Source organism: Alligator mississippiensis, chromosome 3 (assembly GCF_030867095.1).
Source record: "Alligator mississippiensis isolate rAllMis1 chromosome 3, rAllMis1, whole genome shotgun sequence".
Classification (NCBI taxonomy): Eukaryota; Metazoa; Chordata; order Crocodylia; family Alligatoridae; genus Alligator; species Alligator mississippiensis.
In genome coordinates, this window is record NC_081826.1 from 189,811,365 (window position 1) to 189,829,337 (window position 17,973).

The 17,973-nt window shown below is 43.3% G+C and overlaps 1 protein-coding gene across 1 annotated transcript in view; it reads right to left on the minus strand.

Annotated features, from left to right (window-relative positions):
- Nucleotides 1-265: 265 nt before the first annotated feature.
- The window catches only part of RCL1 (RNA terminal phosphate cyclase like 1), a 61,997-nt gene continuing 44,289 nt past the window's right edge, over nucleotides 266-17,973 (minus strand). Inside the window, exons 8-9 of the mRNA XM_006268890.4 lie at nucleotides 10,719-10,822; nucleotides 266-2,568 (exon numbers count right to left, since the gene is read on the minus strand). Coding sequence (XP_006268952.1) covers nucleotides 2,418-2,568; nucleotides 10,719-10,822 — 255 coding nt within the window. The 3' untranslated portion in view covers nucleotides 266-2,417. The remainder of the gene's footprint in view (nucleotides 2,569-10,718; nucleotides 10,823-17,973) is intronic.

A 17,973-nucleotide genomic window follows, 5' to 3' on the forward strand; every position in this document is an offset into this window, starting at 1 on the left:
ATAAGGCTGTATTGGGGCACACACTAGATCTCAGAGTTTCCTTCATTGATATGCAAGATGTCACAAAATGCTCCAGCACTTCCATTTTTAAGAACGGCTTCCCCACAGCGTGTTGTAAAACAAATTGGATCCATTTTGCCCCTCCCAGAAGTTCTTGAAGGCAGCAAGAGCTCCAGGCATGCCAGTCCAAAGGTTCTATTTATCTTCTGAAATGTCAGATTACTGGCCTGGGGGAAAAGCTAATGAAAAGGAAGAAAGCTTAATGTATGAAAAATAGATTTTATTTTATTCCTGGAGGCAGAAACTTACGTAGGCAGATAGGTACAAAACAGTACAAAAATTAGACTACAGCCTCTAAAAAAACCCAATCAAATATCCAACTTTTTTCAAATTCCTGCATGGGAACAACACATCTCTGTCAGAGAGAGGGATACACATCTTACAACGATAATTGATAAAGATGTTATAATATCACTGTATCTTCTAGTGGTGTAAAAACTATATTGATCAAAGTATTTTGCATGTTTAAAGGTTAAAAAAAAAGACCATTATAACACAGTCAGTTGTACCTGTTCCAGTTTTTCATGTGGTTTAATTTTATACCAGCCATGCTTAGTGGATCTGCCTATACTACCTGCAGGGCTGTCCTGTAGCCTAAACCTGCCAACTATCCACATTAAAACCCTTCACCCCATCCTCTGGCAGCAATCCAGCCTGGCCCCAGAAGCTCTTATGAGCATCGGAGCCCTGGGATTGAGCTTCTGTCTATCCTGCCCTCCTCTCCTTCAGTACTTACCTGAATGCTGCATGACCTAGCACAGGAAGCCCAGCAACAGCAATCCCACAATACTCTATGCATGACTTCTAGCCCTTCTGTACTCTACTGGGCCAAATGATTCCTAAAAGAGCTCTGCTTGAGGAACAGGAACCTTCACTGAGCAGATTCCTTCTAGGGATTGATCTGCCCACTACTTGCCTGTTCTTCTGAGCTTCTCAAGTGCAGCTGTCATGAGGAAGCATAGATAAGAAGGGCAGCTCACATGACTGACCCTCTGATGTGATTCTAAATATGAATATAGGTTACTTCAACTTGTAGGCAAGTGTAAAAAGACTTCTCCTTTCCCTGAGAGTTCTTTACTTAACTCCAACAGGTTTCATGGCATCCCCTAGGTACCTCTGCTGTGTTCCCATTAGGGCCTTTCATCATTTGGGAATCTGAAGGCATTTGTACACATGCTTAAGCCTGGTGCTGTGGCGCATACGTTTGTATAAACAGCGAAATGCATGTCAGTGCTGAGAAAACGGTGGTGGCACTTTTGAACTAAAACACATCAAAGTCTTTTAGTTCAAAAACACACTGCTGCCACTTTCTCAGTGCTGATGTGCATTTCGTTGTTTACACAAATGGATGTGATGCAGCACCAGGCACATCAGCTTGCATGCTCTGCAGGTTCGATTAATTAAATCCATTCCAGAGCAGACAAGTGTATGTGTACAAATGCCCTGAGATGCCCCCACCAGATTTTAGGAAAGAAATTCCAGGCAAACTTCCATTCCCCCACAGAAAGAGCAGTTACACAAGACCACATGCAGCTTTATCTTGCAGTTATGAAGCCAGGTTGTTTTCTTTCCCAAATGGTCACAGCAACTCCATTCTGGCAATAATGCACAATGAACAAATTGGGACAGTTGCTCTGCCAGTGAAATAAAATATCTGAAATAACACAGTTTACAGATAAAATACTCTGTCAAAAGATTTCTCCTTCCAACCTGGTGGAAGAGGACTGATTGAGCCCAGTACAGGAAGATGCATCTTTCACTATATTTTAAAACTTACGTGGCATTTATTTTTTCCTTATTCCCCAGACCTGCAGTGCACTGAACTTGAACGTTTAGGATTTGATCCAAAGCTAGTGAATCTGGAGGAGCTTCTGCACGTACCTGAAGGCTCTTATTCAATGTCCATACAAGACTCAGGCCGCAGTCTTACAAACACTTATGTATGTGTAGCTTTCATTTGTTTGAGCAAAGTCCTGTTGAAGATCATGGGACTACATGAGTGTTTGCAGGATCAAAGCACTTGACAAACTCTCTATATGTGAAATCTATAAACCAGCTTGTACTTGCCTCAGTTTAGGTACTACTTTGAAGTGGCCTTACAACTCCACCTCCGTTTTGGTACATCATTTTGCATCATACTTCTCTCGTGGTCAGTTTTCTTGCTTCTCCCTCATTAACTTTTTCACAAAAAGGGTAAAAGTGAAAACTAAATACTTTTCAAGTCAGTAACAGCAACCCTTAAGTCTGGGGGGAAAAGGAAAATGGTACAGGCACAAACATTTTATATCTACAAAGTTAAACCAAATCTTTTTTGCATCACTTTTGACTTCACATTTCAGTATTTCAGAAGATGTTTATCACTTTATTGTCTTGTTAAGGTTGGAAAATCCAATGCCAACACATGTCATTAAGACTTTCTCTCCACCTTTGCGCTCTTCATCAGATGATTTGGTTTCAATTTTAAACATAATCTGGAAGAAACTTCTCAAATGTCGCAGAAACTCAATTCTGAAGAGAAAAAGGAAGAGAATATGTGAGTTTATGAAAAAAAGAAAAGAAAAAATCATCAAAACTCAAGCAGCAGTCTCAATAATTCTGTCTTGTAAGGAGAGCAGCAGATATGACCAGAGCAAGGTCTTGGGCCTGGGACAAATCAGCCTGTGTGGGGCCCCGCCCCCGGATGAAAGGAAGCTGGCAGCAGATTCGGGGGTGGGCGTGAAGCTGGCGGCAGAACCACAGCTGCTCCACCTGGCTTCGTGGGGCCCCCCAAAGCGCGGAGCCCAGGGTGGTAGCCCCAATTCACACCCCCTATGGATGGCCCTGGAGAGCAGACACTAACATTTACTGAAATAGCTACTAGGTATAAAAGTCAGAATGGAGAAAATGAGCCTATACGTTTAGAAAAAAGTTCCCTGTATTACAAAGGTGCTTTCTCAGCCAGAACATAAGGTTTTAGGCACTGGGCAGAGAGTTGGAGGCAGTCAATGGCTGCACTGGAAAAGAAGCCAGGTTGCATGCCCATCTAACTCTATATCCAGTGAACCAGGCTAACTCCCTAAAATGTTCAATGTTAAATTTTACTGGAATTACTGAAAACTACTTCTGTAGGTTGTTCAGGAAATTCAAAGTATTCAAGATTTTGTGTCTATATTTAACAAGCCTATTTAAGAGCACTTATATGAGCACAAGCTCTCACCACTGTTAACTTGCACATTTCTTTAGAATTTACTAGTATTTTATTAAAGAAGGGATTTGTGTTCTGGGCCACTCCTTTTTGGAAAAGTGCTTCCTCCTGAGATCTTGGATTATAACCTTCATTGCTGAACAACAAGAAAGATTTCTACACCTCTCTGCTTGCCATCTGACACCACCAGGGAAGGAATCCTGCCTGATCTGCACAACAAAGAGCAACTCCAAAGACACTCATGGACCCAGAGGTACAGATTTCCATCTTCAGCTTCCTCTGTGCAAAAATTAAGTTTATTTCCTACCTATGGGAACTTTTTACCATCTTTAATTTTACCTGAGCCTGATGAAGGGCATGTGAGCCCAAAAGTGTGCAGAAAAAGATAACTATTTTGTGATTTCTTAGTTGGTCTAATAAAAGGTATCATCTCTGAACCAAGAGTTCTAGATTTTTACCTTTCTCCTGAGAATGATTTTTTTTTTTTTTTTAAAAGATAAGGGTTATGATGAAATTAAACAGTTAAGCTAAGGCAAGGTAAAGTGGACATGGTAGAAAAAATTAAAGACTGAAAGATACAAAGAAGGGAATGGAACAGTCCTATTAATTCTCTCCAAACAAGGACTTATTAAATGAAACCGGACAGCAGCAAATGAAACACCTATAACTGCCCATTGTGAGTTTCCTGTCTCTTCTTACAAAGCACCTGGTAATGGCCCCATTAGACAGGAAGAATACCAAACTAGATGGATCTCAGGTTTAATCTCTCCTAGTGCCTGCCTAAAATCCTCTTCTCAAACAACTTAAATTTTGGAAAGAGGGGGCATGCACATCCATCTATCCCAAGCATTTGTTTGGTTGATAGCCTGGAAAATGCACCGTTCTAAGAGCTAACACTATTTTAAATGCATTTGGAGGCAAAAATCCTTTATCAATTCTGTATCACAATTCTACTTTGAAAAAGAATGCCTGCAACATGCCTTATAAGAGGATTCAGGAGGCCAAGATAGAGACAGTGACTGCTGTAGTTTCATAAGCTCCAAGAAAAAAAGTCCAAGACATTTCTGGCTGCAATACTGGGAATGGTCAAAGACAGATAAGCAGAAGTACCAGGATCACACTACTGAGAGAATGGAAAACGCCTTCTGAACAGAAGCCTCTGACAGCAGTGAAAGTAAACAGGATGTGGGCAGGAAGTGACTGAAATGTATGCTCTCTCTTTGGACAGGATGTAATAAACCAGTCTGGTCACTCATGTTGGGAAGGGGATGACAAGATGTGACAGTTATTTTCAGGGGCAGCCTGGCCAGTCAACCCTGCTGGCTGGATTTGGGTGTGCTGGGGAGCAGGGGTATATGGCACGTGTAAATTCAAACCTGGCAGGGTAGGACGTTAAGTCAGAGAGAATACGGATACCAGGCAAGTGCCTTAGGCACCTCTCTCATCTCCCAAGGGGATTAACATCTTAAGAAGAAAATAAGAGATGCTGTTCCTTCCATCCCTCCTGAGCTGTGAGGTTTTTCACTGCAGCTATAATATGCACACAGGCATATGTTGGTTCAGGTGCTTTGAGAAAGCTGACAGGCATCAACAAGCAGCTTACCAAACACCTGGGTCCCTTCAGAGAGCTCTGGCTCTATTACTAGAAAGCAGAGCAGGCCGAGACCGCTGAGCAAAACAGGGGGCTCACAGTAAATTGCCTAAAAACAAGAGGCAGCCTCGGACCCAAGCTTAGAGCCAGTGGGTCTGACTCTGCAAGATGATGAGCACAATTCAAGAAGTGCTCAGTACTATCCCGGATTCTGGCCCTTCAGTTCTCCTAGGGACACATTCTGTTCCTCCTACTGGACATCTATATAGACTTAAGGGGCTAAGTTCAATTCTTTTCCACTCTGTTCAAGCTCTAAAAAATCCGCGATTGCATCTAACTTTTGTAACACCCAATCATCACAACTGAGACCCAAAAAAGCAGAAAGGAGGCCACACCCACATATGGCATTAACTGTTTTCAAAGACTTTTGCAGCATGGTATAGAATCATACTTATGTACCTAATGTCCACTTACACACCTAAGAGGTAGAAAAGAATCTGTCCTTTGGCTTCCGTGCACAGAAACAGGAAGAAAGGTAAGAGGGCTTTGCCATGTTCTTACATAGAAGAGACAAAGAAATAACATTAAGAGGTAAAGTTGGGCGTGATGCATTATGGCAACTGTCTGTTCTTCAAAGCTCTAATCTCCAAGCAATCAGAACATTAAGTGTGTCAGGAGCTTTGACAAATGCAGAGATGCATGTGACAAAGTGAAACAGAAGTAGAGCTTCTACTAAGTGCAGACATCAGCTGAGACAGGTGTGAGGGAATCTGACTGGGGCAGGTTTCCATTTCATCAATCCTGTGGGGGCAGAGACATGCCCACACAGATGCAGAGGAGGACAGAGGGGAAGAGTAGGTCATGGTGCATTCCAATTTCACCTCATATTTAAAACACTTTTTGCAAATGAGGAGACAACGCTGAACAGATTTTTCCTCCACCCACAAGCCAACTGTTACTGAATGTGCCAGAGATGGTTTTTCCTACCAGCAGAATTACTGTCCTTCTACAAAACAAAAACATCTGCTTACAGACATGACATTTTTTTCTAGGTATCGCACCTAAATCCTCCCTGCCACAGAAGACCATTTCACAGACAGCACCTTCTCCATTCATTTGCACTTCAAAAAGAAAAGTAAGGCTCCAAGAAATAGTCCATCCCAGGACTAGGTAAAAGAACCTAATGAATTAGGAGTGGCTGAATATTTTACAGATGTCATTTCTGCTCAATTGTTGCCTTTATTCTATTACAAAACTTGCTGGTAGAGCTCCAAAACTCCAACTGAGTTATTCCTCACCTGCACAGCAACTCCTCAGCTATGTATGCACATGCCTACCCACCCTCCAGGTATCAGACAGCAGATTGGCCTCTCTGTCTCTAGAAGGCCATTTGAAATATCAGTGGACAGTCATCCCCCCCCCTTTTTTTTTAATGGTTGTTCTGCTCAGAACATAATGTCAATCCCAAATGCTGAGAGTGACTTCATAGTGCGTTTATGACAGATCATAGATGAAGGCTTTCAGAAGCTAGCTACTTATCATTCCTCTGCTCTTTGCTAGAGAAAAGGCTGGTTTGACCACTAAATCCATGGCCACAATGTAGATGAAAACAATGTGCTGCTTCAGGACCAATGGAGAAGGATGTTGCGTAAAAAAGTCACTGTGCAGTCAGGGCAGATATAGTTCATGGAAGCTAAGAGGGGAATAATTAATCTGTAGTTGCTGTTCACAAGCTATGGTTCATGGAAGTCTGGAAGACAGCAGTGCAGAATCCTCCTCTGAGTTTCTAGCTATGTTTGCAGCTGCTCAGACTTAACCCTGCACAGTGGGGGAAGAAAAAGCCTGGATACCTGCAACAGTAACTGGAAACTCAGAAAGGCAGCCAGCCTCTCTGCCTCCTTTAGAGGGCACTGTTACATAAGGGAGAAGAGAAAAAGCTTCCCCCTCCCACCATCAAGGGACAAACGAAGCCACAAGCAGAATATTTTGCTGGGGACTAGAGCTGCCTATAGGAAAGGCCTAGGCAGAGAAAGGAAATTCATCAGCTGTGAAGTACGAGCAGGGAAGAGGAAGATTAGCCAAATACAAGGTGTGCAGAGAAGAGGAACAGAAAAGGATTAGGTGACAATGATAAAGGAGTGGAGATGGGATGAGAAGAATGAAAGACATGAGGACTAAAAACGAAAGATCAGTGGTTTGTACAGAAATGAATTGGGCAGGTATGTCCACAAAATATTCTCTCTCTTCTTATGTGCTATATGAAGGCATATGCAATTTAAGCAACACCAAAAAAAAAGCAGTTCTCCAGAGAAGCCCATCCCGCCTGTCAAAACTGGGTAAGGAACCTGATGTACCCATATGCATGATCTTCAATCTTGTGGAAACACCCAGTGGGTGGACAGGCAAACCAGACTGCCTTCTGAAGAGCTGTGGAATTTGCATTTTCTGACAAGACAATGCAATGCAATTTACTGAAGCTGTTTTTTAAAAACATCCACATCTTGAATGCTTCATGCAAGTTCAGATATAATGGGAGGTGTCCAATTTACTGCAACAGCCATAAAGAACATACACGAAAGAGCTGGCTCAATTGTCTCCATAGAAACAGGAATCAGTGAATGAGAAAGCCAGCAGAGAAAAAGTAGCAGCAGTTAAACATAGGAGGAATGAAAACGAGGATCGCCCAAGAGCAGAAGCTTACTTCTCTTACGTCTTTTACCCAAAAGAAGCATCTCCTTGTCTTTTACTGCCCCTTTCTCCCAGCAGGGATTTCTGGTCTGATCTTCCCCTTTGTCCCTGTGTCTATTGTTTCTGCTCATTCATGGAGCTGTTCCTTTTTGCTCCGGCTTGTCTGCCTTTACTTTACTTAGCATGTTCCTTCCCTGTGCCTTTTTGTTCAGCCCAGTGTAGCTGCAGCAGAGAAACTGCCCGCACTGCTCCCTCCACTTAGCTGCACTTCCAACAGGCTTGTGGGAGTTTCTGCCACCCCTGCTCCTAGCTGGATCATGCAATAAAACCCATTTTCTCTTCCTCTTATGGCCACAACTAGCTGGAGTAAGGTTTCCCATTCACCTGCTCCTGGCTCACTGTAGAAAAGGCCTATGCAAAGAAAGGTCTTTCACCTGCTTCTGGTTCACTGTTCACAGCTGCAGCCACTTTCCTGATCCACGTGTAATTGAACCCTAATCTCCACTGGCCTAGGAGTCTCCATGATATGGAACATACTACACATGACTGTGCACAGCTGAGATGTTAGACAACATGGTCACACAGCCACAGCTGGTTTGGCAAAAAAAAATAAAAAAAATGCCTCCTACCTCTGTTGAACATAAGTGAGGGGCAAGAATCCAGACTGCAGAATATGCCAATGTATTTTTCCTTCAGCCCCTACTTTTCTTACAAAGCCTAGCACATATAGTCTTCCACATCAGTGACTGAGGCAAAGGAGCTCCTTGCCTACAAGCATGCATGGACCCTGGAGGGCCATTTCTCACTCTGAGGGATATATTCTAAGGCAGTGTTTCTCAACCAGTGGGTCGCAAGAATATATGAAAGGGCTGTGAACAAACTTTAAAAATGGATCACCAAACTTTAAAAATAGATTCTCTTTTAAAGGAGAAAAGTGTGGGAAACCGTGGCTTTTCCTTTGCAGGCTGGCAGAGTTCTCCCTGGCCCACAAACCCACACCCTGCCCCAAATGCTGGAGGGGTGAGGGTGGGGGGCAGTGGATCAGGAGTGAGGGGCACTGGGTTGGGACTGGCCACCGATGTTTATAAATGGGTCCCGGTACAAAAAGGGTTGAGAACCACTGTTCTAAGGCAGTGGTTCCCAACTGTTTTTTTTTTGTGGACTAGCACGGGAGTGGGATGGGTCTCACAGAGCCGGTTGCCTCCCTCCTGGGGTTGCTCCCCCACCTAGCACGTGACTGCTGGAGGTGGAAGCTGCTCGTCTGGGCAGACAGATGGGGATCCACACGGAGCGGGGTGGGGGGGGCCAGCAGGCTCATCCTACAACCTGGCAGCCAACCCTTTGCGGCCTGGTACTGGGCCATGGCCCAGTGGCTGGAAACCTCTGTTCTAAGGTATCTCTCCTTCTCCCAGCACTGCAGCCTACCAGCTGAACTCTTACTTACTTGCTTTACTGTGTTAGATGGGGAAATCAACCCCACTCGTGCTTAATAAAGGATCTTGGGATTCTTCGGTGTGAAAGTGTTCAGTGCAAGATGCTATCACAGCAGTAAGCAGAGGGAAGGACCAAGGGAAAACTGGGCCAGTGAAGCAGGACACAATGGCTTTTTGCCACTTATAGTGATTTCTGGCTCCTCAGTAGCAGAGAAGCCCAGTTTCTCAGCTCTGAGGCAGCAGCAAAGTAAATGCAGAGAGAAAAGCTGTATGAGCTTGTATGATACACGCTGCTTTAGAACAGCAGTCAGCTGGAACAACCAGGCTTGGGACTGAGGCAGACTGGGATTTGACCTGGCTGCCATGGCTTCTCTCTGCCTCCACTCCTCCCTGACTTCTGACTGCAGCGTGGACGTGAGCAAAGCCCCCCACTGCTGCAAGACCGCCAGAGGCCTCTGTTGACATAAGGCTGCCACAGGCCCCTCCCCAGCTGCACAGGACAGGTGTGGCCTATGTTGCTGACCCCTGTTGTTCTAGATAGAAATCCCAACCTGCTCCTAAACCTCATTCCTACCTTGCCACCATGAAACATCACAACTATAAAATATAGTACCTGAATTTAATTTACTTTAAGGATTCAGATGATCATTTACACTTTGCCAATCTATGGTTTCAAATGTAATATAGTGAATCATGTTATTACACATATGAGTACACCAATCACTAATGTTTCTAAATGCTTTCGCTACATACTGACTCATAATCAACTTCTTTATTCCTTCCACAAGGAGAAAACTATACTGCTCCCTTCAAAAATATATATATGTTAAACTAACCACCTTCCCACATGGCACTGAGGGATATGCTGGTTTCCAAGGTACCGGTTCGACAGTCATTCTGCAGGTCAAAGCTCTCATGTGATGGCACCATCATTCTTCAGTTATCACAGTACTGTACCTTTCACGTATACAGCACCGGTACCATGATAACCGAAAAAGGACAGTTCATGGTCTAATTGATACCATCCCCAGACATGCAGTCTTTTCTTCCACTTTCCCTCAAAGGGGCACAGCTTGATCAGTTCAGTTTCTGGAGTTGTCTAGCCAACTGTTGTCAGCTAGCTATGGTGGGAAAAAAAGTAGCTCTGCACAGCATGCCCTTTGATCTGAGTTTTGTGTTTCAAACTGCTATGGTGGAAAACCAAGCATTTCTCTCTCATGACTGGCGACTGCCATAGACAAATAATATATGTATAAAAATATATTTAAAAAACCAAGACTACAGTGCAATCTGTGACAGTTCTAAGACTCTGAGGTGCTGGGAGTCCAAGAGTTACATCTTTAAGATGTTTCTCTTTGATATTTATGCCCTGACCTGAGCATAATCTTTGATGTTAGTCAGCCATATTCCATTCTGTGGAATCCTTATGAAGAGATAATTAGGAAAAATGAGAGATTATGCTAGGCAACAACAACAACAATGTAACTGACGTATATATAGTCCAAGATGAAGGAACAACAATAAACCCATCTCTACAAGTTTAATTGTTTCAGAATCAGGAGGAATATAGAAGAGTAAAGAAGTCTTCCAGTGTGTAAAAATAAACACTAAGTAACTCACGACGTCTGGTTCATTTTAAGGATCAGGACAACTAGTTCTGTTCATAGCCACAGGCAAAGCGTTCCATACAAAAATACCTGTTATTCTATATAATTAGCAAATTAAATGAGATTGGGTTGTTAGGCTGAAGAAAACAACTTACGTGTACGGAGACAGCGGCCCTAGCAGGACTTTGGAAACATCCTGCTGTCCAAGGGTCATGAGGAGCAGAACCAGGCTCTGGTTTGTTGAATCTACGCAACCTCCCTGCAAAACACCAACATTTTAATAATTAATCTTTGTACAAACCAGAAATTAGGGGGAAAATGGAGGGACGTTTACTTAAAATGCAGAACTGCCATGACGCTTACATTTCAAGGGTCAAAAGATAAAAATCCAGATTTTGTAACAGTAACAAATTAACTTGACAGGCATACCAGGAAAGGAAGCCAAGTTAGAAATCATAGGAAAGTTTTTTCTGTAATCTATCCCCTATATTTCTATCCCCACTGCTGTTGATAAACATGAGAAATTTTCTGGGTGCTTAAAAAAAAACAACCCAAAGGGGAGAAAGGAGTATATTTTTTTTGTTTCACTCATCTTCATCAAGTGAAAACAGATTAGGCACTTTCAGGTTCACACATACTAGTAATTTACTTGCTATGATTAGGTTATAAAATTTAACATGAATGCTTAAAGAGGGATACTGAGCCCTAAGCAGTTTGAAAAAATTGAGCTAAAAGTAGCTGACGGTACACCTGCCCAACCCCCCGCTGTCTGTTTTCATAGTTTCACATCTTCAGTTTTTCTATTTGTAGAAAGCCTCTCTTTGTAGAACTGCCCAAAGTGCTTTCAAGTATACAACAATCAAAACAAAGGAAGGAGGAAGAATTAATATTTTTTGTTCATCTTGGTCACTTACAATAGACAAAAGTAAAAATGTTTCAGGCAAAAATATCATTTTGAAGTTGACACTGTCCCTTTTAAAAAAACAAGCAGAGAAAAACCTGACTGGATAATTTGAAATAGTCATGAAAGACAGGGCTTTGTAAAATTTTGTTTTATTTCAAGAACCTAAATTCTGGTTCTCAATTACTTGATAGTATCCCCTTAATAACGACACAGTCTAGTTGCCTTAGAAAAGCCTGCAGCCTTAGTTTACCTAGGTGAAACTCTCTTGGTAGTGGAACAGCAGGGAGTACATTTCTGCATACAAACCACCAGACAGTAAAACCTGATTTAGCCTGATCTCACTTGGCTTCTAGCATGGACAATTTATCAAAGACTGCATTCAGACTACTCAACCCCCAATATTAGATGGCCCTGAAATCTTTCAGATAAACCAAGTTGACCTATGATAAAGACAGAGCAACTACCATAGCTGGCAACTTTTCAGATTTCATCATGGAGGCACTCTATCTAGATTAGTTCAAAGAGAGTGCACAAAACATGCAAACATATGGACATAAAGAAGGAAAAACTATCATAAAGTTAATCTGGATTTCTCATAGATGGCTTAGCTCAAAGCCCCTGAAATCAATGGACAAACTCCTATTGACTTAAAGACCTGATCCAAAAATCTACCGAGTGGCTCTCATGAGTGGCTATTTTTTTGTGAATACCACAACCATTTCAAGAAGTGGTACACATGACTGTATATGTGTGTAATTATGAACAGGATATATGTCAAGGAAAATCTTCTGATTATCATCATTTCCTTTTCAGAGTATTTTGCTGCCACCCTCCAAAAATTCAAAGAAACCAAAATACATAAAAGTGGAAAACAATAGTGAACATGATCATTTTAGTGCTGAGTTGGCTTAGGCAAAATGACAGGATGAAAAGGAAAGACCTTTACAAAACTTTAGGGCAAAAGAGTTCCTAAGAGATTATCATTCAATATGGCATCACTCCCATTCCACAGATCAAACTACTGCTCTGAATAAACATCAAACTTCCGTGGACACATCCTTATTTGGACATCTAGTATAGCCTGAATCTCACAGTGATCAAAGCTCTATTGATCTTTCAGGCCAGAAACTGCTAACCATGACTTCCAATCAGAAATATTCCTTGGAGTAACCCCTTGTGTTTTAACCACATAGTCCCACAATACCTCAGTTAAATCCTAGATCCAATGTTGTGCACAATTATTCATTTATGTGAACAAGATTATAATCTACTGGTTCTACTTGGAGTGGTAATACCTACAATCAGAGATGTGGGGCAGACAATTTTCCAGTGCTTTATTTTTCTGTGGAAAATTTTCCATTTCTAAAAATTCATTGTTTCGTTAGTAACAATGAATAGATGGCAACATGGTATTAGGCAAGCTTGGGGGGCAGCAGAGAATAAGTCTTCTCTCACACGGTGGAAGGGCTACTGTAACACCTGACTGTTGTCCAGGATAGCTCTAAGGATCCCAAGCATTCCACCAACAGCAGCTTCTTGTGAACGGAACTGGAAGGCTTTCACCTCAATCAAGACAAAAAGGAGGAACAGACTAACAGTCAAATGCACTGCTACGTTTGTTTCTATTTCTCAAAATCTCTTGCTTCTGGAGAATCAGTCAGAAGCACAGTTAGTGACGAAGAAGCAGTGTGATGATAAGTTGCCCTTGCCCATAGACACACTGGTAAAACCATCCTTTAGCGAAAGAGAATGTGGTTCAAATAGTTCTGAATCAAATGTACCTAAATCTGATTCAGAAATGGAACTAATAGGTAGTGCAAGTGATTCTACACATAGTGACAGTGAAACTGGAGGTGCTGCAATGACCTCAGTGGAAGAGAGTTAAACTCTGTTCAAGTAGATGAGTTGACAACTGTGGCATATCATGCACAGTTATTTGGGTGTGCTAAAATTAGTGTGTCAACAGTTTTCAGTGCCTTTGTTTTTTCCCTTAAATTTAAACAAACAGTTAGTTTCATAGTTGTTACGGTGGGAAGGGACCTCAATAGATCACTGAGTCTGACCTTCTGCCCTGGGCAGGAAAGAGCGCTGGGGTCATATGACCCCAGCCAGGTGCTTGTCCAGTCTTCTCTTAAAGACTCCCAGGGTAGGGGAGAGCACCACCTCCCTTGAAAGCCCATTCCAGATTCTGGCAACCCTCACTGAAAATAAGTTCTTCCTGATGTCCAACGTAAATCTGCTCTCTGTCAGTTTTTGGTCATTGTTCCTGGTTATTCCAAGGGGTGACCTGGTAAACAGAGCATCTCCTATTTCACCTCCCCCCCGGATGAATTTGTAAACATCCAGAAGATCCCCTCTCAGCCTAGAGGCTGAAGAGATCCAGGTCCCTCAGTCTCTCCTCATAGGGCCTTACCTGCAGGCCCCTGACCATGCGAGTGGCCCTCCTCTGGACCCTCTCAAGGTTATCCACATCCCTCTTGAAGTGTGGCGCCCAGAACTGGACGCAGTTCTCTAACTGCAGCCTGACCAAGGCTGCATAGAGGGGAAGTGTCACCTCCCTGGACCTGTTCATGATGCACCTGCTAATGAATGATAGAGTGCGGTTAGCTTTACTGATTATTTCATCACATTGATGACTCATATTCATTTTGGTGTCAACTATGACTCCGAGATCCCTTTCTGCTGTTGTGCTGCTGAGAAGGTCATCCCCTAGCCTATAGGCGTGTTGGTAATCCCTTCTCCCTAGATGCAGCACTTTGCACTTGTCTTTGTTGAACTGCATCCTATTCTTTTCTGCCCACTTTTCCAACCTGTCCAGGTCTGCCTGGATTTGATCCCTTCCCACTAGTGCGTTTACTTTACCCCATAATTTCGTGTCATCCACGGATTTGAACAGAGTGCTCTCCACGCCCTCATCCAAGTCACTGTTGAAGACACTGAATAGCACAGGTCCCAGGACCGAGTCTTGGGGGACCCCACTGCCCACATCTTTCCAGGTCGATGCCAACCCATCCACCATCACTCTCTGGGTGTGACCCTTAAGCCAATTTGCCACCCACCTGACCGTAATGTAAGGGAAGTACATGCCATTGTGTATTGTCTTTACATTTTTACAAGAATTCCAATAAAAATAATTTCTTTCCACATAAAGCTTCGAATTTGTTTGAATTAAACATTTAAGTGTGCTATATATAATTTTTTTCCTGATCAACTATTTCAGTTCAAAAACCTGTGGCTATTGGGACATAAAATTAACATGGGGTACTTTTTTAGCTTTGCTTACTAAATACAAGTCAAATAAACATGCTAAATCAGATCACACTCTATTTAGGGCATTGGAAAATTTTCCAGAACATTCTCCAATTCAAAATTTTCTGGAAAACCCACATCTCTGCCTATAATGAAACAAATTAGCAAGCCAACCTTCAAGACATGGATAAGGACTTGGTCAGAGGAGGTCTTGTTGCTGAATAGGACTTTCTGCATAACCATCAGGTAACCTCTTAAATAGCTCTTTATTGATAGGGTAAAGCTATATCTTCTTCCCTGGCTTCATTTTTCCCCTCTATAACTTCACAACATGGAACTTCATTTACTTTTATAACCACAGTAGTGTGCAAGCCTTCCAATTAGGACTGCAATGAATAAACACAGGAAGGCAGAACATCCATCCAATATGTCTTGGGCAATTATATCATCTCTATCATCATTGTGTATCTAAGGCACTTCCATCACATGCATCACTGCAAAGAAGGGATGTACATATCCTGTTTTACAGATGGACACTTGAGATACAGGGGAATTACGTGGCTTGGGTAAGGAAGACCCTGGCAAACCCTTGTACTTTGTCACTTGAATTCTAGACAAGTGTCCTGATCACTGGACTGCCCATCCTCACTTCACCTGCCACCCACTTACCTACACATTCTTTGACATAATGTGCATCAAATAGGACCTTTCCAATGCAAAACACTAGGGCTAGGGCAGACCAGGGGTGCTCAATCTCTGGCCCACAGGCCAAACGCAGCCCGCAGAACTATTGCATCTGGCCCGTGGGGCTCCTCTTGGATTGGAAAATGTGGTGGTGGGGGAGTGCGGGCTACTAATATGGCCACCCTCCCCCTGCCAAATTCCCAAACCCCAACTTCCACACAACCAGTCAGAGCCAGGCCAAGACCCCACTCTCTTGGGGCCAGGTTGGGCCTGGGTCACATCCCCTCCCCCTGTAGGGCTGCGTCAAGTTCCCTTCCCCCCCCCCCTCCGAAAAACAAGTTGGAGGCGAGCCATGCCCCCTTCACACCCCCTGGCTGAGTCACATCTCCCCCATGGGGCCCGGCGAAGCCCCTTTCCCCCCTGCAGGGCTGGGCTCAGGCTGGGCTGCCCCCACCACTCCACTCTGTGTGGCTGGATGGTGCCTGTTACACTGGCCCCAGGCACCAGATTGGGACCACCATCTGGTCCATGGTTGGACCAGGCACTGCAGATCTGGCCCACCAGGAGAAAAGTTGAACTCCACTGGGGTAGACGATGGAGTGATGTGGGGGCTTAAACACCTGTACTCATTTCAATACCAACAGGTATTCTGAGTCAGCAATGGGTCAGAATGCAGCATCCTTCTCATCTTACTTGGATTGACAGCAGGTCTTCCATTATTGTTTTATATTCACCACTGAGCCAGATCCAGTGGCTGAGTGTTGTTGCTATATGCTTCAACTCTTCCTCAGTTTTTGTGTCAGAACACGTTAACCACTGACCTCAGAATAGCTGTTCTTAAACAACAAAACTGTACAACCCAACTTGAACATGAAACTGCAGAAAAAGAAATCATCCACAAACTGGACTATGTTACTTATGATCTCAAAAGAAACTCTGTATTCTTACACCATCACCCGGGCTAGCTTTTATAACCCTTATGTGCCTCAGTGGGTTAACTGAATGGGTGGCTCAGTGGGTTAACTGCTTTGTCCCTCCCTTCTGATCACTTCAACTCACCTGCCCTCCCTTGGCAGTGACCCTCCCCTATTCTTTTCTTCTCCATGAACTATCCCCTGTATTTAAATAATGTTATTCCTTTCTATTTAGTACCTCTGCTCTCTGCATGTACAAAGTAAGCTTCCACCTGAGGTACATGACTCTCTGAACAAGTTAGTCTCTAAGGCTAAGTACTGACATTCAAAAAGCCACCAGCAGAAGCACTCTATTGTACTTTACTCAGCTGGCCAGAGGGAGGGGGCAGGGCAGGGATCAAAGGCTGTCAACACCTCCTGGGATGGCAGCATTCGGCAATCGTACTTATGCTCTAAGTTAACCATTGATGGGATCTGGCACAGACATTTGATAAAGGACTCTAAAGTGTGATCTGCCATTTTTAAAGCTGTGAACATCTGTTCAGTTACAGATTTAGAGTGTTTTCTGCAATCAGCTGATTATTGGTTGGCTCTGGGGACTGCACCATGGCTGGTTGAAGCCCTGGTGCAGTCCCTCTCTGGCCAATCAGCTGATCATCAGGCATCTGGCTTTCAACGTGTTAGGTGCAAGGGGAGGCCAGGATCACAATCCCAGTAGGACGCAATTGAGATCTGATCTTCCAGTTTGAAAATCACGAGCCCTCCTATGCACATGTGGCATGGCAGGAGGCAAGATTGCTGGAATTGGGGATCAGTTCCCAAAGCACCTCCTGCCTTCCTGTTTTGCTCAGATTCAGACCTATTTGGTATACACACATTCCCTTCCCTTGCACATGTGAACATATTCACATGCTTTCAAAAATGAAACGTGTTGCAAGAGTTTCAGCTTTGTTTTTGGATGACAGCTCACCTCTTTATCTTAACAGTAAAGACAGATTCCAATAGGTCCCAGGCTCTCACATTATTTTTGACTGAGAAGTAATCTGATCATAACGAATATAAACATCAATGGCTTTTCCGCTTTCTTCAGCCCCTTCCATTTTTGTTACCTGTTTGTTATGGCAAACTTTCACTAGGTACTTTCCCACGGTAAAGAAGGAACCACATAAGGCTTCTAGAGCTGCAGCTCAGAAAGGCCTGTGGGGCCTTCTGCCATGAGATACTGGTATGGTTGGCCTGTATCACAGGGTGTTACGAGTGCTGCAAGAGCCAGTCATTACTCACTCAGTACCCATAATTCTTGGCTCCATCTTCAATCCCATCTGCATCCTGATAGTAAACATACAAAAACATAGTTTGTATGTGACTGGCTCTGTTTTTTCTCCCAACCTTGTGCACCTCTTGTCACATACCATAAGCTCTTCAGAGTCAGACTTGCATAGAACTTAGCAGGACATTACATTTCACACAAATAATGGAAAGTATTAGACAACTTTAACAGGAGATCCTACTGGGCTGTTTCTAACAGCAGCCATGACGATTCTGCAAGGCCTGACATATTTCAGTGTTAATTTTCTCAGTAACTGGAGCAGGACTGTGAAGTTCCATCTTCGGTGCTCACAGGTCTCCCCCTACTGATCAACAATTTTGTTGTTACAC